This window comes from Equus asinus, chromosome 7, assembly GCF_041296235.1.
Source record: "Equus asinus isolate D_3611 breed Donkey chromosome 7, EquAss-T2T_v2, whole genome shotgun sequence".
NCBI lineage: Eukaryota > Metazoa > Chordata > Mammalia > Perissodactyla > Equidae > Equus > Equus asinus.
In genome coordinates this window covers 57361091-57386913 of record NC_091796.1, presented here as the reverse complement: position 1 = coordinate 57386913, position 25823 = coordinate 57361091, and the positions used below count along the sequence as shown (strand labels likewise).

Here is a 25823-nt window from a genome sequence, read left to right as displayed (position 1 = left end):
GGTAAATAGAGGGTCTTCCTGGATTCCATCATGTCCTGTCCTGTGGCACTGCCCTCCTCCCAACACACACCTGAAGGACAAAGATTTACAAACATGCCTGCTGCACTGGGCTGGACTGTGCTTGTCACTGGGCCTGTCGGGGGCCTAGCCCGGAGATTTACCTTGGAGAACGGTGAGCTGAGTTTGAGAGAAGTGAACTGCTGAGCCCCATGTGGTGAGCCGCTGGGGCCAGGTAGGTCTTCCAGGTGCACCCCCACCTGGCAGTAAAAGGGCCGATCCCAGTGGGCACGGCTGACTAAAGAGGCTTAGGAGACAGTGCCCCCATGCAGCTCTGGAGGCTGGTGGTCAGCAAGGCCCAGGTGCTGGGCTCCCCACCCCACTGCACCCTGCATAGCTGTCATTGTGCTGGATACCCCCCGAGACCTAATGGCTGATCAGCAGGGCTTGCAGGGGGCCTGGGTGCCCAGTTCAGCCCCAGGAGAACGTCTGAGCATCCACCTCCTGTGGGAAGGAAGCCACGAAATTTACGTACACTTAAAGGCCTCCCAGGGACTATCAGAAATCTTCATGGTGAGAACCTCCTGGAAAAGACTGAAATCGCTCCCAGTCAGCGAGGGCACAGATTGAGACCTTTGCAATTGGAGTACAGATATAAATGCGACCTCATTTATCCCCACAGATGGTGGAATATGTGACATGTTAACCCAAAAAACTGTTTGCATGTCCAGGACACCCTGTGTCTTTTGGTGCCCATGTAACATGGCACCCATGTGAAGCCACCCTGGCCATGTGGCTGGATCTCTTGCTTTATCACTTATGACATGAGATGTGACTGTGTTTTTTCAGTCTGTCTCTCACACAAAACTATGATCAGGAACCTATTTTTATTTACTTTGTATTCTCGGTGTCAGGCATGGGGTGGTGCCTGACATGTAGTTAAGCGGCTTCATCAATAAGAGTCATCAATGAATGACTCTGGAGTACACACACTACAGCCAAGAGAGGGTTTTGGGGTGCATGGCTCCAGGCGCATTCTGCCCACCTGCACAGGTGTGCTCCCTGTGAGGACAGCTACTGCTGACGGGACTGAGGCCTACACTGGCTGCAAAGCACAAGGAGTGCATCTCGAGGAACTGTGAGAATGTGCAGAGGGGCAAGCCACCAACCCAAGGACCATCACCACAGTGACGAGCAGATAAGGAGGCAGGGAGTTAATTCTGCTTAGGTCAAAGGCAGCCAATGTAGCATGAAGATTGAATCCAAAATAATGCCTTGTTTTACCAACGCTTATTTTGATTTTGTGGATGAATAGCACAGTGTTCATAAATTGCCTTTCAGGTTAAATCATGCCCTGGAATTAACAAATATTTTTCTCAAGAAAACTTAATTGCTTCATGGACATGGAAAGAGAAGAAAGCGATGACTACAGTGAGGGGTCTTCCACAAAGTCTTCATGGGTTAATTCTTTACTTGGAGGATATCTTTCTACATCGTCTTTTCTTGAATATGGAAAGTTATACAGATAAACATTGGTAGCAGTCAAATTATATTTTCATAATTCTATGGACATTTTCGAGTATATTTGTTTTTCGTTTGAAAAGGATTTTTATTATAAAAATAATGAAGACTTCTTTAAACAATATAGAAGGAAATGGCGTACAATGTAAAAGTTCCCCTTCACAGGCCTGCAGCACTCTCTGACCCCCCGCTCAACCCCACGCCATCCTAGGGAGGAGCACAGTTCACCCATTGTATGTATCTGTGCCTTTGCCTATTGAATAAGGGCTTTCTTCTTTTTAATGAATGGAATCATTGTACAAATATATTGTTCTGCTTTTTTTCACTTAATACATCACAGACATCTTTAAACAAGAAGATACACAAACTAACTCATTCTTTATGGTGGCTATCTATTCCAGAAGACAGATACACTAGAACTTACCTTCTCTAAGTGATGGATGTTTAGGGTGGTATTTTATGTTTTGTTTTGTTTTGTTTTGTTTTTTCTTTTTTCTATTATGTGTGTGCATGTGTACGATGTGTGCAAGTATGAGTGTGTGTGCTGACCCACATTTGTAAGTACCTCTATAGGAAAGATCCCTAAAATTGAAATTTCTGGACAAGGATATATATCCTTTTAAATGTTGATGGCTACTGAAAATCTGTCTTATGAAAGAGCCTTTCCAAGGAGAGGGCATGCCTCCACACTCTCATCAACCCTGGGCACTCATGCTTTTCATCTGTACTAATCTGACAAGTGAAAATATAAAGCTTGTTTTATTTTGTATTTCTCCAATTACTAGTGATTTTAGATCTTTCCCTACGGTTACTGGTAATTGGTAATTTTCATAATCATATTAGTTCATATTAATTTATTTGTAGTTTTCTCACTTCTTTCTTATTTATTTGTAAGTAATTTTTACATATTACGGATACAAATATTTGTCTCTTACATGTGCTGCAAATATTTTCTCCTAGTCTGTCACTTCTTTAAACTTTGCTGTGAGTTTCTCTGTAGAAGATATACATTTTTATGTCATCAAATAGTGTCCATCACTTTCCCTTATGGCTTCTAAGATTCCTGTTTGATTAGGAAGGTCTTCTCGAATATTCTAAAAATATTTCTTCTAAGGTTTTGTAGTTTGTATTTTTAGGTTGAGATCTTTATTTGCTCTGGATTTTATTTCGTTTGGTCTGAGATAGCACATAGAACATTTTGCATTGTCTGAAAGTCATGAATCTTCTGATGTCATATCATATTAAAAGTTCATCACAAGCAAAGGTAAGAAAGATCTAAGTTGTGGGGAACAATGTACAGAATCGCCATCATCTTTGTTTTAAAGGGGACTACTTGCTCTTAGGCTGTGCTTCACCAGCTTTCTTGTCAACGTGCCATGCATACTGGGCCCTGCTGCGCCCCTGCGCACCTGAAAAGACCCCCTCTCCCCCTCAGGTGTGCAAACTTGCTGTGCTTCCTCCCTTGGCTCCACCTTCCTGGGCTGCTTAGACAGCAACTCTCAAGTGCTTTGGTCTCAGGACCCTTCTATACTCTTAAAAGCTACTGATTATTAAAACTGAAAATGTTAAATATGTATTCACTAAAAAATAAACTCATTAGGGGCTGGCCCCGTGGCTGAGTGGTTAAGTTCGCGCGCTCCGCTGCAGGCAGCCCAGTGTTTCGTCGGTTCGAATCCTGGGCGCGGACATGGCACTGCTCGTCAGACCACGCTGAGGCAGCGTCCCACATGCCACAACTAGAGGAACCCACAACGAAGAATACACAACTATGTACCGGGGGGCTTTGGGGAGAAAAAGGAAAAAATAAAATCTTTAAAAAAAAAAAATAAATAAACTCATTACATGTTAACATATGTAACACAATAAAAATAATTGTATTCTTCAAAATAAAAAAATTCTAGTGTTAAGAGTAAGAGTGGCACTGCTTTACACCGGCATATCTCTTTACTATGTGTCTTAATAGAAGACAGCTGGATTCTCTTCTCTGCTTCACCTTCAATCTGTTGCGACATGTTGCTTTGGCTGAGGTATATGAAGGAGACCTGGCCTCAATGAGCACCTGGGAGGGTCTCAGAGATCTTCAGGCTGCACTTGGAGAACTGGTGGCCTAGACTTACTGACCGCAGATGCTCTGGTAGAAACAGTAACAGCCTAGGTATCTTGCAGGCACTACTGATGCCAGGATTTGAGATGTAGTCAGCAGCTCCTGGGTCATTGTCCTGAGTTTTCACACGTGAGTACGGCCACAGCAGGTATGTCTATGGCACACAGGACACACAGCGACCCAGGGGGTTCACGGGCATTTGAGTAGCATGGAACTCATGATGGGCAGCGCCAGGGCACTGCCTGGCATGAACCAGGTCCCCAGGGCACCACTGACTGAGGCAAGCAGCTCAGCGGTGAAGCCCGACTGGCCACCTTGGATGACAGAAGCCCAGTCAGAGCCTGAGCTACTACATCCCTCTGGCAAGCATGAGAGGCAGCTCCTCCCGCAGGGACTGGCCCACAGGAGCGAGAGCAAGCACGGCAGCAGCAATTCGGCCCCTGGCTGCCCATCAGGGTCGCCTGCGGCAGCTCCTTGGAGGCCCTTGAGGCTCCAACATCAGGGCCTCACAAGATGCAGCAGGGTCCTCGGGTGTGGAGTGCACGCAGAGCCTCGCAGCCCCCAGTGCAACATGCAGCAGACCTTCGCTTCGAAATCCGGACAGAACCAGTCAATGAAAACAGACTGCTTTCTTGAACACTAACAAACAGAAAATAAGGTTTTAACTCTCTTTGGGGCTACAAATACTTCCCCAAGAGGGGTCCAAAGAATTCTCAGAGTGAAAATTGGAATAAACAGAGAGAGGGTTCTTGGGGACAAGCGTAATGACTTCCAGACCCCTGAGTCCTGTGCTACTGATAACCTTTCCCTTCAAGATCCCCTTCAAGCTCAGGACGGAGTATGTGAGCATCCCCCCACACCATATCTGTCCTCCCACACCCTCTTTCACTTTAAACAGGACAATTCTACTTAAAAAGGCATTGGAAAAGGCAAATAAGTAAAGACCATACCACCAGCAGGATATCTGCAGCCGGGATGGTAGGTGGGAAAGGGGCTGTAGTCCCCCAAATCTAGCCACCCGCCCCTCCCCTTCCTCTATCTCCATACACTTTGTAATAACTGTGACAGGTGATTCCTGTCCCTTCATTTGCCATTCCTGAACCCCCTCCTAAAGCCCCCCACACCTTCATGGAGACTGCTCAGAGACCATCAGGGCCCCCAAAGTGTTTGCCAGCCTCTGGATGTGGCTCTGTTGCCAAGGGACTGATTTTACACCTTCTCAAGAAAACAACTTTCACAGGGCAAGTAAAAGAAACTTCACACTAAAAAAAAAAGCAAAAAACCCTTGCATTCCCACTTCTGAAAGTGAGTACCATACAAAATTCAGCACACCTGTTCAGTTTCAAGGTTTCTGCACTCCTGATCTCAACCACAGATGTTTTCAGGGCTTCTGGGGACCTCATCCAGCAATTCCCTGGACTGTGCAGTCAGGGTTCAGGCAGGCCGAGTGCTCTCCACTTCTGGCTGAAACCACCATCCCTTCAAGGCAGCAGTTCCTGACCATGTTTCCCCACACAAGCACGCACACATACATACCCTCCCGCCTTACACTTTGCTCATTTCTCTTCAATGTGCTCCAAGCTTGGGAGGCCCAGGGTGCAATGGCTGTGCACAAGGCAGCAGAAGATATTGTGAGGCCGTTACCCATCCCACAGGGAATTCAATAGGCCCTGAAGGGGCATATTCATCAGACAGACTCAGGCACGCTACTGCTTCCTGAGAACCAAGGTGGCACCCAACCCTCTGCCCAGGAGCAGCAGTCTGCCCAAAAAAGTGAGGCACACATCAGCTGAGACCTGGCACTGCACTGGGGCCTTGCTGCCTCTCCCTCCCCCTGGTCTGCCCACATCTGGCCCTACAAGATGTCTGTTTTCCTGTGGTAGGGGAGAGGACATGTGCAATGGTGCATAAAACTTGGGGTACACAGAAAAGAAAAATGCTTGTGGTTTTGGTTTTGGGGGATGGGGTGGGAAGAAGAGGCTGAGAAGAGAACGAATTCTGGAAGAACTACTAAAAGTTTTTTTTAAAAAGCCTGCAGGAATAATAAAGTTCTGAGAAAATAACAGGATACTTTAAGGTTTCCAAAATTTCATGTTCTCAATATGGATTCTGAACACAGCCCACTGGTCAGTTTTCCTTGATTCCAATAGCTACTGACGTCAACAGAAGAATGCCAAAAAGCAGGCCCTTCAGGGAAAGAATTTTAGGCAAAAGTCAAATTTTCACACTCTCCCTCCTTTCATGGGGCTGTAGTTCAGGATGTTATAATAGATGAGTCATTGCAATCCCAACACCAGAAATTTTATAATAAATCTAGTCTAAAATTTACAGGAAGGCATCATAGAAGTTTATTACTGTAAAACAGTAAAAGAGATGGCAGTGATGATGGTATCTATTTTTATAGAAATGTCTCCAAGAAATTCCAGGCTGCACAGTGGAGAATTACAGGAACAGAAGAAATTGTGTGAGGTCTGTTGGTCTAGTCCTGGTTCAATGAAGAGCTTAACTGACTCATACTAGAGGCATGAGCGTCTGTACTATTTTTAAAGAACTCTGGGGAAGTGTGGTTCTACCACCTTAGGTTCCTAATATAACACTCATTTCTATTTGTGGGATGGTTAACACCATCTTCTATTTGGTCTTTCCTCCATTAATATATCATCCTTCACATAAGTCCTATTTTCTAGATGTCTAGTTGTTTTTAAGCCCCAGATGTGTAATTTATGCTCTCATAGAACATATAATGGGGGAGGTGGGGCAAAGTCTGGGCCCCTCGTTAGCCCTCTCCTTTCACCAGGCCAAGTAAACACCTTGGCAGCATTCAGAAAAGTTGTCATGCAGAATACTACGACATCACTGAAAGGGCTTCATGCTGTCCACAAATCCTTGCACAATACCCTGAATGGTTCCTCTCCCACCCTAACCAACAGCAGCACCTCTACCTCACTCCCCCAACTGCTGGAATCTACTGGGAACACTGAGACCAAGGCTAGCTGTCACAGAGGCTTACCCTGCAGGCAGCTCCTCTCTCCCAGTGAGCTCGCCTAGGTCCCCACTATGGCTCAGGCACAGTGAATGTGTGCCTGCATTTCCTTCCTCTCTGTCATCCTGGGCAGAGATGGGTGTGGTGAGAAGATGACAGCCTTGGGGGTGTTTTAGTCTTTATTTATGGCTCCGTGACACTTTTAAAGTGCTGAATGTTCCTAAAGGCTGGAAAATTCTTTCCCAAATCCTACAGAGACGGGGTGGTAGGGGCAGGAAGATGGGTGGGGGCAGGACTGGAATCTACACAGACTATAATTGCCTCAAGTTTGTGACCTGTTAGTATAAAAATACTCTTGGAGACTCTAATGGCTGAATGAAAATTCACACTCATTAAACACCACGGTCAAGGGGAGAAAATTCAGCCTGTGTTATAACTTCAAAATTTGAAGTTCAGAAGGCAAAACAGTAAGAGCTGTCATCATAATGATTATATATATTTTGAATTCACTTTTCCTTGGGGTGGGTTTGCTGCTCCATTCTATCCCACAAAAGTAGAACAAGAGAACAGGAAAAGAGTCACCTCACAGAAACACCCAGATTTGGTGTTACCTCCCAGCTTTATCTTCCTTTAGAAGCTCTTTCATAACCCCTTGATGACGGGCTCACTACCCTTGGAAGGCTCCCTTGTGTGCATTCGAACCCTGTCTCAGCACTTATCACTGTCCTGTTAATGCCCATTTTCTGGTCTTCTTCCTCCAGGGAGTGAGCCTGGGAGAGTATCTTGTTCTTCTGTAGCATCTTCAGCAGGTAGCATGTGCCTGGCACAAAGTCAGAGTTCACTCTAGATAAACTGATGAAGAAATCCCTAGGAGGAAAGGGCTCTAATTGCCTAATCTGCTTTGAACAGTGTCTAGCACAGAACCATATTCCACCAAACACTAATGACTTCAGTGGTGCTGAAGTTTTGCTAAAGATGTTCATATTCTGTAACAACTATTCAACGATTACTACTCTAGGCAGGGAAAACTGTCACTGGAAAAAGAGCCTCATGGTTGCTATAAGTTACCTGTTTACAGAATCCTATTTATATTCATGTATTTACAGTATATAAAACATTTTGCAAGATAATAAAAGTGGGAGATGATACCTATGATCTGTGGGATTAGAGATAGTAGCAGAGTGCAGTCAAATGGCACAGGGCCCTCTGAGGATAAGGTGTGGCCAGGGCACATGTGCCTGACTGCAGTTAAAGGACATGTGCCTTCGATGGCATTGGCAGGCAGGTAGCAGTCAGTGACAATTAGATTGGTTATGGAATCCCTAGAATGCAGACACCATGAGTCCATCCAGCTAGAACAACATGTTTTAAATTTACTAATGTCCAAGAATTCATCCAACACAATTTTTCACTATGCATTTCAGAATCTAGAGTTTTATGATCTCTTCAGAAAGAAATTTAGCTAAATATGTTCCAATCAAAGATGATTGACAGAATTTTCTGAAAACACAGCAGAGGAGTAAAAGCAATTACAAACCTTTTAAAAGTCTATCCCTCTGCCATGCTATACATGGAAAAAAAAATACATACACAAAACCATAATTCTCTCTACAGGAGTCATTTAAAATCCACCCTCACATTATTAATTTAGGAAAGTATTAGGAAAAAATACAGCTGCACAAGAAACCATCTTATTCACCATTAAGAGGAGTGGTTTCTGAATGCTCCCTAGCTAGCAGTCTGTCTGTCTGTCTCTCACTTTCCTTGGCTCTCTCTCCTCCCTTGAGAGTCACAGTTCTCTTTCTTAATGTCTACCGTTACTGCACTGTAGTACTGTAGTGACCTGAGAAACTACCCAATAAGCCACCCACATCCTGAGAAATACATCTTTTCTTTAAAATAGTGTTTTCATGACTCAGGGTAGGAAAAAAAAAAGTACCCATGAGTCTAGCAGTGAGTAACAGAATTTCCAGGGGAGGTTTTAGCCTCATGTACAGAGCATTGAAAAAGCAAAACTCCAAAGCAACAAACCTGTGTATTTATGCATAACATCTCCAACAGGAACAAACTGATCACAGATGAGAAAGAAGATGAAAAAACCTCAAAGACATCTTCCTAAAGAGAGTCCAGCCCTGAAGTGATCTCAGAGCTGACAGACCCCTCCTAGGCAGACACAAACTTCTGGAGAAAGTTTCTACTCTTCTCAATTCTGTCCTCAGACCAAACTCCAAGAATAACCACAAGAAACCCGAGAGAGCAGGCAGCACCCACAGCTGGCCTTTGGAAGTGTACCTTTTTTCAAGAACAGGTCTTTAAACGGGGCCTCCTTCAGTGTGCTGTTGTTCAGGTGGTCACTGGACATAATCGAGTCCTCTGTAAGGGGGGGTCCAACCGTGACACAGCCCCCCCAGTTCAAAGCATCCCTTCAGCCTCAGACGATCTCCTCTCCAGACAGCTCAGAGCTGCAGTTATAGCCAGCGTGGGGTATGAGAGAGAGAGAGTGTGTGTGTGAGTGTGTATGTGTTTCTGTCTGTCTCTCTCTCTACTGTATCAGCGGGGCCCAGCCCAGGTGCTAGACTCAAATGCTGTGGCTCTGACCGCAGACTGTGGCTACCAATTATCAACTGCTGTCCACAGAAATCAGGAGCTCTGTGGCAGGAAGCTGATGGTGTCACAGAGAAGATAACAAGTCCAGGGTCTCAAATCCTGAGAGCAGCTTAACACCCGTGTTGTATACAGCAATATATAGCAATGATTAGCCTGCATTTCTCGTATTTGGCCTCACATGGGACATGTTACACACACACATGAGCAGAATGCAGCTCGACAGATCCTCTCGTTCTATTACATTCAGTAATCTTTTTAACAGGCAAATATCAAACCAGACAAGGCAGAAAGGGGAAATCTGCAAATCTCAACACAATATTTCTTCCCTTGATCTCTGCTAGAAGCTTTCAGAGTTCGAGAAATGGAGAGAAAGAGCTTACCAAGGCAGCACGTGCAAACAGGCAGGGACGCTTAGCTACTCATGCTTCTCTGCTGTGGATCCAGCTTCAAGAGCACGTCCCAGCTTGAAGCGCCCACAGAGACCCTCATGCCAAGAGCCAGGCTATGGGCTGTCCTCTGGGTCCTCCTCTCCCCAAAGTCTCTAACTGATGGGAGCAGCTCGCATGGCTCTCACAGCTAAGCTCAGTCCTGGCAACTAACAGTCACAACCACAGCAGGAAACATTCATAGCTTTTCTTCCCTTCCGCTTTCCCTTCTCTGTTAGCTCTGCCCCTTTCCTCTTCTCATTCTCTCCCCACCTCTTTCTTTCTCTCCCCACTCCCTATTCTCATCATTATTTCTCAATGTATGGTAGCACACATATACCACAGAGACTACTATAAAGTCAGGACTCTCAACCCTACTATGCAGTTTTAGTCTACAAGGTTCAGAAATTAGAGAGAAGAATCCTCGGTAGTGAGAAAAGGCAATTCAAACACTAAAGCAGAGACATATCTCAGGAGGGTGCTTTTTCCTGGTTCATTTTGTGCATGCACAGTCCCTTTTTCCTCTGAGGTCTAAATAGTTTGTTTCATACGTGGGTAAAACATCTCTGGTGCATTCTGATGCCCTGGGGCTGTGTGAAGAGACTTATGAGAAGGCTGCATGTCTGTCGCAGCACTTTTCAGAAAAAAATCACTGTGTGACCACAGTGAAAAGGGCAGCATGCTACGGTAATATTGCAAATAACCCCAGCCACAAGCGCTGCTCTGTGCCTAAAATAGCCTTTGTTTTTCCTTATTTAGGGTAAATAGCAATGACATGTGCGCCATGATAATAGTTTGGCTGTAGGAGGAGTTGTCAAAGCAAAACTAAACTCTGTTGGTTACTACCAGCATTAGAAACGAGGACAGTTACGTCAGCAGCCAGTCCCTGCTGTGGGACCCAGTGCGTCACCTGGGGCCAAGAGCAGTGTCTGGGCTTGATGGCACTGTGGGTCCCCAGGTTGGCCAGAAGACATCACTATTTCATGTTCTAATTACTGGGGGCTGGGGCAGAAAGGGAGAAAAGAATCATCAAGGAGATTTTTCAGAGATTTCATATGGATAAAAGAAATGGGAATTTCAGCAGGAAAATTAACAGTTTGCACGTGCCAATCAAGACAGCCTGATTTTTCTTGAGCAATTTCCAAATTAAAACATAACTCCCCTCTCTTGTGTTATATTTTTCCCCAGTTTCTTCTCAGAGTCACACAGCTGGGTGGACGAAGGGGAAGCAGCTCAGGAGATTGGGCTTGGGTGCAGTCACCAAGCGCAGGGAATCCTCCTCAGAGAAGAGCTTGCTTCAGAAAGCGTTAGCAAGTGCTCCCATTTCAAGCTGGCCTCACTGGTCTTGCGCTCTCCCTTGTCCCTGCAGCCCTGGGGTCCTTGTGATCTAGGGATAGCACTTTCTGGTCAGTTTAGTCAGGGTGACATGATCGCTCTGAAATCAAGCCCTTAAAGAGGAATATTCACAAGATCTCATATGACTGTCATGCATGTCTGTTTTTGAAAATTAGGGATTTAGTCAACATTATAGGATCTGAAAATCTGTTTTGTTCTTTGCTAATGGATATCTGCATTTTTAAATGGCTGCAAATAGTCCACTTTGGGGTTTAACATTATTTAATATGCATTTTTCATGTATCAAAAAATCAACATATTTTTTCATTTTTAATGGCTGCAGGATATTCCACTCTGCCTTAACACACTTATTTTGTTTGGGTGCTTCCTTATCACTGAGCATTTGGGTCATGGGAGTCAATCTTAATTAACCTCCTGTTCCATTCTGTTTAATCATTCTCACTGTTTGATCTGCTTAAAAACCACTTTAAAAGCCTCTGGCTTTACGGATGACAGTTTATTTTCAAAACATTGCCCACACCTCACACCAGACACACTGCTGGCTGGCATGCGTTCCTGTGGGATGTGTGCTGCCCTCCTGGCTGAGGGGAGTGTTCAATAGAGCCACCCAGTCTGTGCCTGACGTGTGCTCGCCATGCTGCCTGGTTAACGTGGGCATGTCACCACTCTTCAGCATTTGCTGAAGGGGTGTCCAGGCTAAGTCACCAGGTAGTGGTCTTAATCTTGTTCCTATTCGCTTTTAATTATCAGCCTGAGGAGGATGCTTCAGGAAGACAGCACAGAGGTCAGACCGTGATCCAGGGGTTCAGGCCCTGATAAACATCACATTCTAGCTGACCCTGACAGTATGTGGATTACTGGGGCTTTTTAATTGATAGGTACCAATATTTCTTTTCCCTGAATCCAGGGAAAATGGCAGCACACACAACAGAAGGGTGTGGGAAGAGACTAATCTGCTGAACAGAAACACATTTAAGTAGGAAAGTGTAAAAACATTTGCATTCTAGAACTCTTTCCTCCCTCATTGTCTTTAAATATGCATCTTTAAAATGATGCCCTACAGGCTGATTTTACTAAGGTAAGTTTTGTGTAGTTAATGAAATATCACAAAGCGGTACGAGATTTCTCTGTGTACAGCAGAAGCCTTGAAAATGGTGCAAGGAAGGGTCACCTAAGGCGGACATTTTCTTAAGAGTCTGTTGATAGCAACATGGACGTAAACAGCTTCTGTCTTCACAAGCTCACTCTACCAACATTTTCAAGGTTTCCTCTATAAAAGTCTTCAGTTCATTAATTCATCTGACAAATATTCACTAAGCAGCTACAGTCCTCAGGAGGAAACACACTGGACCTTCGATGTAATCTGACAGAGAAGCATTTATTGCAGGATTGCGCTCGTCTTAGGTTCCACCTGCAGGATTGAATAAGCTCTAATGATTGGCTTCCAGCCAGGATCTGAATATGACAAGTAGAGGTGACTGGGAGTATCTAAGACCTGAATGGCCAAAAGAGGCAGCACAGGGCAGGGATTTTAGCTCGGGGGCTACTCATTAGCTTCAGAAAAAGTCTTTGGGTGGTAGAGGGGTGCTCTGCTAAACCAGCATCTCTCTCTGTCACATATAACCTGGATAGCATCCAGCCTGGTCCAATCCTCCGATTTAATCACCACAGGCCTCTAGGTCATGCCCTGCTGTCTCTTCCTCATGTACTCCTGCCCTCAAAGGTTATCCCACTCACAACAGAAATTTTCACACACAAAGATCATTTGGAGAGTTAGGAATACCTTTACAATGGTCACACAGCAGAAAATTAGCATCTATAAAGCATTTCTATAGATCTAATGTTATGTTCTAGGCACTTTCAGGCACTGTATAGCTTTTCTCTTCATACCAACTCTGTGAGGCACATGTCCTTATTCCCTCTTCAAAGAGAAAGGAGCTGAGGCTCAGAGCGGATGAGTATTTTGTCCAACGTCAAATGGCTGCTAAGAGGCAGGATGGGAGTTGGAACCCTGGGCAGTCCGACTTGGAAGCTCCTACCCACCCCTCCATCATTCTGCTCAATCAGCGGTGAATTTAGAATTATCCAACAACCAACAAACCAAAGTCCCCTGAAACTAACCAAAAGACGTTAGCAGATCAGTACATTTGGATTTTTTTTAGCCTAATTGTCTGATTTCTTTTGGGCACTAACTTGCAAATTCATGTTAAAGATTCTATATCTCTACATGATGCCAGAAGCTCTTGGAGCCATTTTATGTCTCATGTGCCTGTTAATGAACTCCTGTTAAGAATCGATGGCCCCCACCATCACAAATTCCCACGCTTTGAAGTCTATGACTATGCTGTAAAATTCTGCTCTGAGATGAAGTTTTCCACATAAAAATTAAGCCCTGGAATTTGATCTTTAGAAAACAAAACAGTACATTTTAAGTAAATTTGCTATGCTTAACGTCATGAATGAGGATTTTAAAAGAACACAAACTTTATGTTCCTGTAGACTCAAAACGTAGCAATAGTTTATTTGATATTTGTGGAGATTAGCCTATAGCAAGGAATAATTTACTAATTGCTTAAAAAATTGCAACTCAGAGAGGTTTTTATGTAGAAATGTGAATGCTCTGCATGTGCTCCAATCACAGGGCTTGCTACTCCACCATTTGGTAGAAACGTCAGCAAATTTAAAAATACACGACATGATGGAGCTAGCAAGCTGACAAGGTGGATTAAACACTTATTGAATACATAGTCTAAATTAAATAGCCTAAAAATAGCTTCCTAATATGCAACAATACTCCCTGTATTAACAGACTGTGGAGTTTATCTTACACATTATCTATGCCACTACAGTATTTTTTTCCTATAATGAGAAAAAAAGAATTACGTATTATTCTGCGTTTATGGTGGTATAGATTTTTATAATGGCTAAGATACTCCATCCTAAGTGGGTTATACACCTTTGAAAACTGCAGTTACTCTCAGGCCCCAGAAGGAAATGGAAGGCAGTATAAAGTTTTTATAGTGGCTAAATTCAGGGCCAGTTAGGCCTGAGTTTGGCTTCCAGTCCTGCCATCTGACTGTGTCAGCTTGAGCTAAGCCCCCTCTCCTCTGTAAAATGAAGCTAAGAATATCTATATCTTAGATGGTGGTCGGAGGACGAAATAAAACAACACATCCAACGCTTGTACTCCAAGTGTGGTTCAAGGACCAGCAGCATTAGCATCACCTGGCATCTGGTTAGAAATGCAGGATCTTAGATCCCGTGCCCGACCTACTGAAACCAGAACCTGCATTTAAACAAAATCCCCAGGTGATTCATCTGCATATCAACGTTTCTTCTGAAATTTTGGTCTAATCCAAACTCCTCATTTGGATTAAATTAGCAAACCTTGGGCTCTGAGAATCTGTGATTTGTGCACACCACACAGAGGAAATGAGAGTAGAATCCAGGTCTCCTGCTTTGGCTCCAAGCAACTGCTACTTAACAATAATTTTAAAGAATGGTACTCAGCATGCAGGTGTTAGTGTGTACATGTGTGTAAAATCATAATACTGTTCTCCTGGGCTAAGGGCAGGGTCCAGTACCACAGGGCAGGTGTTTCCTGCTGTCCTCCCACCTGTGCTGATGGGCGTTACTCATCCATCCACACCCTTTAGGAGAAGTAGTAGGGGCTGACGGTGTTGTCAGGGCTCATGAGAATGGTGAAGCTAATCAGCTTATGTTAACAGAGTCTCTGGTGTCAGAATACAATTGCTAGGGTATTTGGCATTTTTCATAAGAACTCCAGAAGTCCCTCAGGATTTCTGCTTACCATATGTTAAGAAAGAACTCCAATTTTGCCTTGGGGAAAAACTCAAGTGCCATGAGCAGACTCTTCTTAAAGACCAAGTTATGAAGATGCCATGGGTTGGCTCATCCCTGTAAACCTGGCCTGGCTCTCTCAACATCCTCCCCAGTCTCCCTGCTCCCTAAGAGAGCCAGACGCCAGGAAAGTAGAGTCCTGCCACTGGAGATTTCCAGAAATAGCATTCCACTTCTGTTGCATGTGTTCTGCTAGTGGTCAGCTCCTGGCTGATTTACTGGATTTTAATACTTAAAATATTCAACGTAGTTATTCATAAAAATATTTTACTTTGCTTTTTAGATATGTTACATTTCTCAATTTCACCCAAAAGCTAGGAGGCTGAATAACCTTCACAAGTCATCCTATTTCTGAGTAGACCATAAAAGATGAGGCTGAAGGTGTTTGTAACTCAGATCCTAGATACTACTATTCTAATTCCTAGTGCTTAACTCCTTAAAAACTTTAACTGCCCCTTGAAAGATAGAAACCCTACTTTCAACAGCCCTATGCTCCAGGCAAACATTATGCACTCTTGTATACATACAGTATGTGGCACACATATGTGGCATTCATATTTGGTGTGTGTTGTTGCTAAATTACTGAACGACACTGTGATTGTTATCCTTGAGGATTCTAAGACAATGGTCCCTTTGCGATCGCAAGCATTTCTTAAGACGATCTGAATGTGAAGGAGAGATGCATGCTATGGTCTCTGAAGCTCTTGTTATAAATTCTAGGATGTGTGCAGATAGTTTTGATACCTTTAGGCTCCTGGCTTTGGCAAAAGCATTAATTTCTTCAAATGTTGAGATAAAGTCACAGCACATTCCAGGGTTTTAGTTACTGTATTAGTGCATATACTAACAGCATATACTTTGGCCTAGAAAAATCATAGGTCAAAAATCCAAGTTAATCCCAAATCACATGAAATCTATATAACTATATTCCATTTTCATCTTTGGCACTTTAAGACTAGCTTAGCACAAATATGCTTTAAAAACAGGAATCACCGCTGTCTAGTATCAGATCACCTTTGAAAACATGAGGTCAATCCTCATTTATGTCAGTTCCAGAGCTGAGCACTTACCATGTGCCAGTCACTGTGAGGGAACAGAGGATACAAAGAAAGCCAGGACTGGTCCTTATCCATGACAATCTCTAGTTCATGTCCTAAGCAAGAGCTAGCAAAGTAGTGAGAACAGTATGACTCAGTGCAACACCCACCAGAGTGCTCAGCACGGAGCAGGTGAATGAATGAATGGGGGTCTGGTAGGAGCATACAGGAAGAGCGCTTAACTTAAATAATAATAGTAATAACAGCTACCACTTATATAGTACTTACTATGTGCCAGGCAGCATTCTATTTAAGTAAGCCATTTAATCCTTACAAGTAACCATATGAGATGAGTACAGATCTTCTTAAACTTATGATGGGGTTATGTCCCCATATACCCATCGTAAATTGAAAACATTGTAAGTTGAAAAAGAATTTAACATACCTACTCTACCAAAGATCATAGCTTAGCCTAGCCTACCTTAAATGAGCTCAGAACACGTACATTAACCTACAGTTGGGCAAAATCATCTAACACAAAGCCTATTTTATAATCAAGTGTTGAATAGCTCACGTAACTTATTGAATACTGTACTGAAAATGAAAACCAGAATGGTTGTATGGGTACAGGATGATTTATGGGTTGTTTACCCTCGTGATGGCGTGGCTGACTGGGAGCTGTGGCTCACTGTAGCTGCCCAGCATCATGAGAGAGTATTGTACTGCATATTGCTGGCTCAGAAATAGATCAAAAATCAAACTTCAAAGTACGGTTTCTACTGGATGCATATCGCTTTCGCACCATCCTAAAGTTGAAAAATCGTTAAGTCGAACCATGGTAAGTCGTGGACCATCTGTACTAGTTATCATCCCAGTCTCACAGATGAGAGAACCGAAGTACTGAGAGGTTATGTGACTTGCCCAACGTTACACAGCTAGTAAGTGGCAGTGCCAGGACTTGAACCAGGAAGTCACGCTCTAAAATCTCCTCCTAACCACTCATCAGGCTAACTCTAAAAGTGGCAGGTCCAAGGATGACCCCTGAGCCAAATCCTATTTTTAGAATGGCCTTGATCTACAAGTCCCATTTAAAAGATTCAAGGAATTACTTCTCTGAGACCAAGTCTCTTGGAAGGGCTGGCAGTGCAGAGACCATTTAACTCCACCATCCAAGAAGGAAGTCTTCACATCTCAGAGAAGACACTGTTGGAAGCAAACTTAATTGTACTTTTGGGCAATTTTCCTTTATGTTAAACCAAACCTGTCTTTTTTTAATCCCTTTCCTTTTCTTGAGCTCTGAAAAGATGAAGTGGCTGGTTCCATACTGATAGCATAAAAAGAGAAATGAAAATAAATTTAAGTATTTATTAAAAGGTCATTTTTAAACCCATTATGATGTCAGTCAGATTTCTTCATTTAAAATGAGGAATATTTATACATATGCGATGAAATCATCACATGGAAACAAAAAGAATTTACGTGCACACATGAGGCCCCTGCTTAACCAGAGGTAATGAAGATCAACTGGGCTTTATGAGGACATCTTACCACCATGAAACAGACAAAAAACCAAAATGGTTAGGAGAGCAGACACTCACTCGCTCAAAAAGCCTGAGAGTGCCTTCTACATGGATAAGGATAAATGTGGTCCTGTTTTGATTAAAAGTGACCTTATTCAAGTCTGTTATTCTCAACAATAAACACCCAAATTAGGAAAGCAAAAGAATACAGTAAAATAAAGTAGCAACAATAAAAATGTTTGGACTTTTCACAGGAAGAATGGTTTTCTGTCAGAAACTCACTTAATTTTGGTTATACAAATAAAACCGAATTTTTCAAAATTTAAAGGGCTAGAAATGGTAATATTGCAAATGTCTTTATAATTTTTTTTTCTGTAACATACCTTACAGAAAAACTTTCAAAAACTGTCTATTAACCATTTAATCCTCTGTGAGGCAGAAATCCTATTGGTCACACCTTCTCTTCTTGGTGATTTTTACCTCAAACAGATAAAAAAGCAAATGGAGAATCTTGATGGAATTTTAGAGAAACGGCTTATAAGTCTTAGGCTACAGATTCTCTCTGTAGTCATTACGCCTACAACATTGCAACATTAGCTCCTTTTGGTGCGATCTAATGCTGGTCAGGAGACCCAGTGCTAGTGCCATCTCTACTGCTACCTGAGAGTGACATACCACTGCTCAGTCCTCAGATGTCCTCTCACTTAATTTTTGGGACCAAACCCCAGTGTTCTGCACACTTCAATCTTTCAAGTCCCACCCTTAGGATTCTTAAAATATCTGCATTCCCCACTTGTACTACTGTTTACTTAATATCGATTTTTAATGGGACTTCAAATTATTTTTAGAAAATTTTAACCTCTCCTGAGCAACAATATCCATGAAATCATAGGTCTGATATGCTAGGGATTTTAAATAAAATACTATCTTTAGCTAAGTATATTATTAAAAAATCACATAATAAAATTAAATTTGAATACAATCTCTAATACCAATTATAAAATATAAAGAAAATTTTCTTACTGTTCACCCATTTTTTAAAAAGCTTGCTCTATAATGTAGTTTCAATCAATTATATAAGGAAAACATGATTTATCTACATATATGTTATGGTGTGTTTGAAATTGAACATACTTAAAATATATTATGGGAAATCCACTTCAAGAATAGTGGGGTAAGGAGCTCTATGGATCTGCTTCCCAGGAAAACAAATTTAACTGGTAAAAATTATTAAAAAATAACTATTTAAAGTCTATGAAAATTATACAAAAGGCATACAGAAAATTAAGAAATATTTAGGAGTAAGTTAAACCTAAAGCAAGAAGAAGGAGAGAAATAATAAAGATTAGAGAAGAAAATAAAGTAATCAACGAGAAAACAGAGAAAATCAACAAAACCAAAATTTGGTTCTTTGAAAAGATCAACAAAATTGACAAATCTTTAGTAGATTGACAAAGAAAAAAAGACTCAAATTACTAAAACAGGAATGAAAGAGACAACATCAGTACCTATCTTACTAAATATAAAAAGAATTATAACGGAATAATATAAACAACTGTATGCCAACAAATTAGATAACTTAGATAAAATGGAAAAGTTCCTGGAAAGGCACTAACTATCAAAACTTACTCAAGAAGAAATAGAAAATCTGAATAGACTTCTAACAAGTAAAGAGACTGAGTTAGTAATTTTATAACTTCCCACAAAGAAAGCCCAGGCCCAAAGGGCTTTATTGGTGAATTTTGCCAAACATTTTCACAGATTCTTCCAAAAAATAAAAAAGAACACTTCCCAGCTCATCCTATGAGGTTAATATTATCCCGATAACAAACTCAGACCTCACAAGAACAAAAAAATTACAGACCAATATCTCTTATTAAATTAGATGCAAAGATCCTCAACAACATACTAGCAAACTGAACTCAGTAATATATAAAAAGGCTCATGCATCATCGCCAACTGGGATTTATTCCAAAACTACAAGGTTGGTTTAACATCCAAAAATCCATTAAAGTAATACACCATATAAATAAAATATTCTTCTATTCAACATTTTAACATAGGTTTTAGCCAGGAAAATTAAGCAACAAAAAGAAATAAAAGGAACCAAGATTGAAAAGAAAGAAGTAAAGCTATCTCTATTCACAGATGACACAATCTGGTACATAGAAACTTCTAAAGAATCTACCAAAAAGTTACTAAAACTAATAAATAAATCCATTGAGACTGCAGGATATAAGTTCAACAGACAAAAGCCAAACCTATTTCTATTCACTAGCAATAAACACCTCAAAAGTGATATTCAAAAAACAATTTCATTTTCAACAGCATCAAAAAGAAGAAAATACTCAGGGATAAAGCTAACAAAAGAAGTGTAAAACTTACACCGTTTCAATTGCAAAACATCATTGAAAGAAATCAAGGAAGACCTAAATAAACAGACTATCCTCCACACTCATGGATTGGAAGACAATGGTACTAAGATGCCAGTAATTCACAAACTGATCTACAAATTTAACATAATCTCTATCAAAATCCCAGTTGGGTTTTTTTCAGAAATTGAGCAAGCTGATCCTAAAATTTATATAGAAATTCAAGGGACCTGGAATTGCCTAAAGAAGTAATCAACCAATGTGCTACTGGCATCAGGCTAAGTATTATCAATGAAATAGAATTGAGAGTCCAGAAATAAACCCTCACATTTACAGTCAGTTCATTTTTGACAAAACTGCCACGACCAATCACTGGAGAAGAAGAGTCTTTTCAACAAATGGTAATTGGAAACTGGATATCAACAGGCAGAAAAAATGAAGTTAGATATCTTCCTTATACCATATACAAAAATTAACTCAAAATCGATTATAGATCTAAATGTAAGAACTAAAACTATAAAACTCTTAGAAGAAAACATAGGAGTAAATTTTCGTGATCTTTAATTAGTCAAAGCCTTCTTAGTTACCCCACCAAAAGCCCAAGCAACAAAAGAAAAAGAGACATATTGGACTTTATTAAAATTAAAAACTTTTGTGGTTCGAAGGATGCCATCAAGGAAAAGTAAAAAGACAACCCACGGAATGAGAGAAAATTTTTACAAATCATATATCTGATAAGGGACTTATATCTAGAACATATAAAGAACGTTTACAACTCATTAATAAAAAGACAACCCAATTAAAAAATGGGCAAAGGATCTGAATAGATAGTTCTCCAAAGAAGATATACAAGTGGCCAACAAGCATATGAAAAGATGCTCAGCATTATTAGACATCAGGGAAATGCAAATCAACACCACAATGAGATTCTACTTTATACCCACTAGGATGGCTATCAAAAGACTGATAATAACAAGTGTTGGTAAGAACATGGAGAAATGGAACCCTCATACATTGTTGATGGGAATGTGAAATGGTGCAGCTGCTGTGGAAAACTGTCTGGCAGTTCCTCACAAAGTTAAACATACCACTACTATACGACCCAGCAATTCCACTCTAGGTGTATACCCAAGAGAAATGAAAACATATGTTCACACAAAAACTTGTACACAAATGTTCACAGCAGTAATATTCATAATAGCCAAAAAGTGGAAACAATTCAAATGTCCATCAACAGGTGAATGGATAAACAAAATGTGGCATATCCACAGAATGGATAAAAGTCATAAAAAGAAATGAAGTACTGATCCATGCTATCACGTGGATAAACCTTGAAAACATCATGCTAAGTAAAAGAAGCCTGTCATGAAAGACACATATTATATGACTCCATTTATATGAAACGTCCAAAATAAGCAAATCTATAGAGACAAAAGTGGATTAGTATTTGTCTAGAGCTGGGAGTGTGGGAGAAAATGAGGATGACTGTTAATGGGTATGAGGTTTCTTTGTGGAGTGACAAAAATGTTCTAAATTTAGATTGTGGTGATGGTTGCACAACTATGAATATACTAAAAACTACTGAATTGTACACTTTAAATGGGAGGAATTGTATGTCATGTGAATTATATATCAATAAAGCTGGTATAATAAAAAACTATGAAATGAAATTGTTTTATGATATTAATAATTAATAGTTGCTTTTACTGATCTTTATAATTTTTGTCTTTCCACCCTTAATAATCAACGGATTTGTTTTTCGTAATATTTATGTTTTGTACCACCATTTGTAAGCACCCGTCTAGGTATGGATAATCTTTATTCTCAATAAATATAAAATTAGCCTGAATATAATTATCAATATATTTTTCCTCTTTAACATTAAATTTTGAAAAGCCAGAAATATCTATCAGAATAATGAAACATAGAGACTTGGGCAAGACTACATTGAGATAAATTTGCAGAGTGATTATAACTTTTTAATCTCACCACTAGTATTACCACATTAGAGTTCCCTGGTTAACCAGTGGTCCATAATGCGTATAAATTAGAATAAGGACAAGTTGAACCTATAGTGGTCAGAATCACGTTGATGGGTGGCAGTGTTAGCTGAGTGGCAGACCCACAGAGGGCCTGAGCCAGGAGCCGTCTCCTCTAAGCTCCGCTCCCACCAGGCGAGCTCATGCGCACACACTCCTGCTGCACTCACAGTGCTGTTCCTCACAGCACTGCTTCGGAGACACAGATTCTCTCCAGGATGCTGACACATGCTGTATGTAAGCTGTAGTTCCAGGTGTGCACATATGAATGTACGCACTTGCTAAATGAGGATGGTAATGGAAAATCAGGATATAAGAAAGTTCAAGAGGAAAAGAAAAATTTAAAAAGGCTGCCCAGTGCTCTCAATCCCATACTCCTCAGCACTCCCTCCTCCATTCCTAAACCACAGGTCAGACACCTAGGCGCAGGCTAGGCTTCCCTGCTACAAATGATCACAGAACATCTCCTGTGTAACCATCACTGTGCAAAGCACTCTGAGAAAAGAAGAGAAATCCACACCGAGGTCAGCTCATAAAAGCCTCACAATTTTGCTGAGGAAACAAGACCGGGCCAAAAAAAAAAAAAAAGCAATTAGAAAAATTTTAAATAATATTATTATTTTGCAAATGCTCTTCATAAATTTAAAAATGCTTCTACAGGTAGAGGCAATCAAATTTTAAAATGTGAGAGTCAGATAATAAATTCATAAGAAATTACTAGAACCTGAATCGCTTCACCATGTTTTGGGTTTCTTCCACACTCCAACTGGGAACCAGGACTTCTAGAAGAAACTACAAACTCCTTCTAAAACATTTGCAGATTGTAAATTTTATTTTTTCATGCCTCTGCTTCTCATCTCAGATTTCCAAGAGTTAAAGGCAACATTAAAAACTAAATGAATTACAAGATTCATTATGCTGCTTTGGAAAAAATCATACCTACATTCTTTGTGCATGATATTTCCTTAAAAGAGTTAAAATCCTGGTTGACAACAAAGCGCCAAGCCTACTAAGTTTATAAATAATAATATTTCCTATACTCTCTACACCAAATAATATTCATTCTTTGGCCTACAGCAGATCTTTCCATACGGCTCTGTAAGACAGACAGGTCTATATTTCCCTAATCATGATGTTACCCTTTTCTTGGCCTTCAGAGAGAAGAGATGCTGTGCATTGTTATTCAAGCCATGGGTCACAATCCATTAGGGCAGTCAGTGCAATAGAATGCAACCAGCATTTGAAGAAAGAGTAGAACAGAAAATATCAGAGTATAAATAGTAAGGATAAGCACTGTGAGAAGGTTTGTTTGGGCTCTGCATGTATGTGTCTGTGTTTGCACTGGGTTGTGATATAAGATGTATTTCTCAATGTAGGTCAGGTTTAAAAAAGTTTGAAAGGCACTGGTTGAAAAAGTACTTGACTATTCAAATATTTCATTTTTCCCCATTTAACAAGGTAAATCATCTTCTTCCATAAAACTCCATCCTTCATTGGGAACATACTAGCAATACACTAAAATGAAGGACTAATGAAGGTCCTTTTAAAGTTTGTGGTTGCAATTCAGAAGACTAACACACGCACACCAGGGTGGTGTCCTTCCAGTTGGAGGTCTCGGGCTGGAACCCGATCCGCTACCTGTGAATTGTATGACTCTGGATTAGTCACATAACCTTCCTTAGCCCCAGTTTCTTCTTCATCACCCCTAAATGCCCTATTTAATCATAAAGATAAAATGAAACAATATGTGTGTAAGTGGCATACAATTAAAAAGCATGTATTATTGGCCACATTTACAAGTAACAGCTGAATTCTATATTGCCTCCATTGCTCACAATCCTTGAATCCAACTCTGCATATATTCTTTAGAGCAGCGGTTTGCAAGTGGCTGCAGATTTTATCACCTGGATATTTTACAAATACCAATGCGTAGGCCTCATCTCAGACTGGCTAAATCAGGAGTCTCAGAGGTAGGCTTAGGCATCTTAAAGCTCCCCAGGTGAGTTTAGTGTGTAGCCAGGGTTAAAAATCAATGTCCTACACTGGATCACTGCACAGAATTTATTTTTAAATTCTGTCTGCTGTCTTCCTCTCTCTATATATAGACAGACAGGTGCGTGTACACACACATGTCTTTTTGGAGTACATTCCTTCATATTGAGGCTGACTTCAGGAAGAAACAAAAAACTAAGGCTGATTTACTTAACCTCTTCCTTCCTATTCTAATTACCCTGTGATATTAAATGTGAAACTCAAAATCTTTGACACCAAAACAGATTGTATAATAAAAGTCTTTAAGTTAGACAAATTATTACTTTGGATATTCTCTAGGAAATCCTCAAAGAGGTTTTATTTACATGGCATTATTTTAAAATTGTTGAGAGAGAGAAGTGGAATTCTACAGTGACCAAACAGAGCACAAGATCTGAATTTTGTTTTTCTTCTTCTGAATATTTTGACTGCTTAAAGACAGTAAGAAACATCTGAAAACAAAAGCACCAAGAATTCCAGTCAGAAGACAGGTACCAGCCTGAAGGCCACTAACTCACTCTGTTCTGCCGCTTCTTTTCCATTTGATTATAATGAGATCTCTGGATTAAAAATAATAAGTTCGTCTTTGAGACTAATTTTAAATGTAAGATGCTTTATAAATTAAAAAACCCAAAGTCAGAGTCAATCTCCAGTGCAAGTGATCAGCAAGTACTCACTGAGCTTTTAATGTGTTTGCTGGTCTAGTGGATACAGGAAGGACAAGTCACGAAGTAGGATCTCTTTGGGTCTAGAGGCTAATCGTGTACCTCAAACAAGACAGGGCCTGGTTGGCCAGAACTCCAAGACAGGTTAAATTGTTTGTAGGGATCATAAACGTCGTAGATTTTAAGAAGAAAAGAAATCAGTGAGGACTGTGGCAGAGGTGGCCTTTGGGAAGGATGGATGCTCCAGGGACATGTAAATTCTGAATACGCAACTCAGAACATACAAGAAGTGGCATGCCCCAGACATGCGATGTTTCAGATTCCGGGTCATTTTGATTTCCTGCTACACGGGAGGGGCTTTCAACACACGACCACACGCACACCCTCTCACTTTCTCAGTACCTTCCTGGTGTCTTTCCCTATTTGCTTTATGTTTTATTGTTGTAGGAAAGGCCAGCACCTCAAGCAGTTAGGTATTTTCTCCTCTGTCTTCCACTCCTTTTGCTTATTTACTCCCCTCCACCACACCTTCACCCCATTTACTTCACCCAGACTTTCCTTAATTCTCAAGGCACTTTCCCTTTTCTCCTAAACCCCTCTTCTTCCTTCTCTGTTTCTTCTCTCCCTTTTGACTTTTTGTTTCTTTCTACCTTCACTATGTGAATTCTGCAATCTAAGTCTAGTTATGTTTGTGGCAACCCTGGATGTAATGACACTACCGGGGGGAAAGACAGACCAAGGTGAGGCTAGAAGCAGCTGCAAAAGTCTGGGTAACAGAACTATGGGTTCTGTTAGAGACAGAGCCAGAGACAACCATCATCCCTCTGCCAGCTACCTTGACTCAACTCTTTCTCGACTCTGGAGTACGTGCAAGAGGGCACGGCTGTAGTGCCACAGTCCATCCCCAAGAAAAACATCAAAGCAAGCTAGGCTGTCAGAAAAGCCGATGAGAATAACACCAGAAACTTTGATTAAAAGATAAGAAATATGGCTTATGCAAACTCTCTCTCGGTCTCCACCAAGGATTTACAAACAAAAACAAACACCTTAAGTCTTGTTGGATGAAGCTGAGCTGTCGCGGGGTGGGGCAGGGGGTGGTTCTTTTCTACATCTCAGGAGCCACCACACACACATGGACAAAAATCCAAGCAGAGGAGGGCAGCCTGCAGTGGCATCAAACTGTTGTTTCACTGCCTTTCTCCTACCACAGATTATTTAAACAGATTAAAAGATTCTGGAGGCAGGAACTAAAAACAAAAGAAAAAAGATGACAGGTGATGATTTAGCTGAGCTTCCTGAGTGCAC

At 41.1% G+C, this 25823-nt stretch overlaps 1 protein-coding gene across 44 annotated transcripts in view; it reads right to left on the bottom strand.

The window, feature by feature from the left end:
- Window positions 1-25823, bottom strand: part of LDLRAD4 (low density lipoprotein receptor class A domain containing 4) — a 428527-nt gene that overhangs the window by 28697 nt on the left and 374007 nt on the right. The window contains exon 1 of one of the 44 annotated variants that reach the window (XM_044773479.2): window positions 9593-9901. The exons of 42 other annotated variants lie outside the window; for them this stretch is intronic. Coding sequence is in view for 1 of the 2 variants with exons in the window: in XM_014837313.3 (XP_014692799.1) it covers window positions 8898-8967 (70 nt within the window). In the remaining variant the exon portion in view is untranslated. Of the gene's footprint in view, window positions 1-8897; window positions 9198-9592; window positions 9902-25823 lie in introns of those variants that run through there. One more of the 44 variants, XM_014837313.3, reaches the window with a different exon arrangement.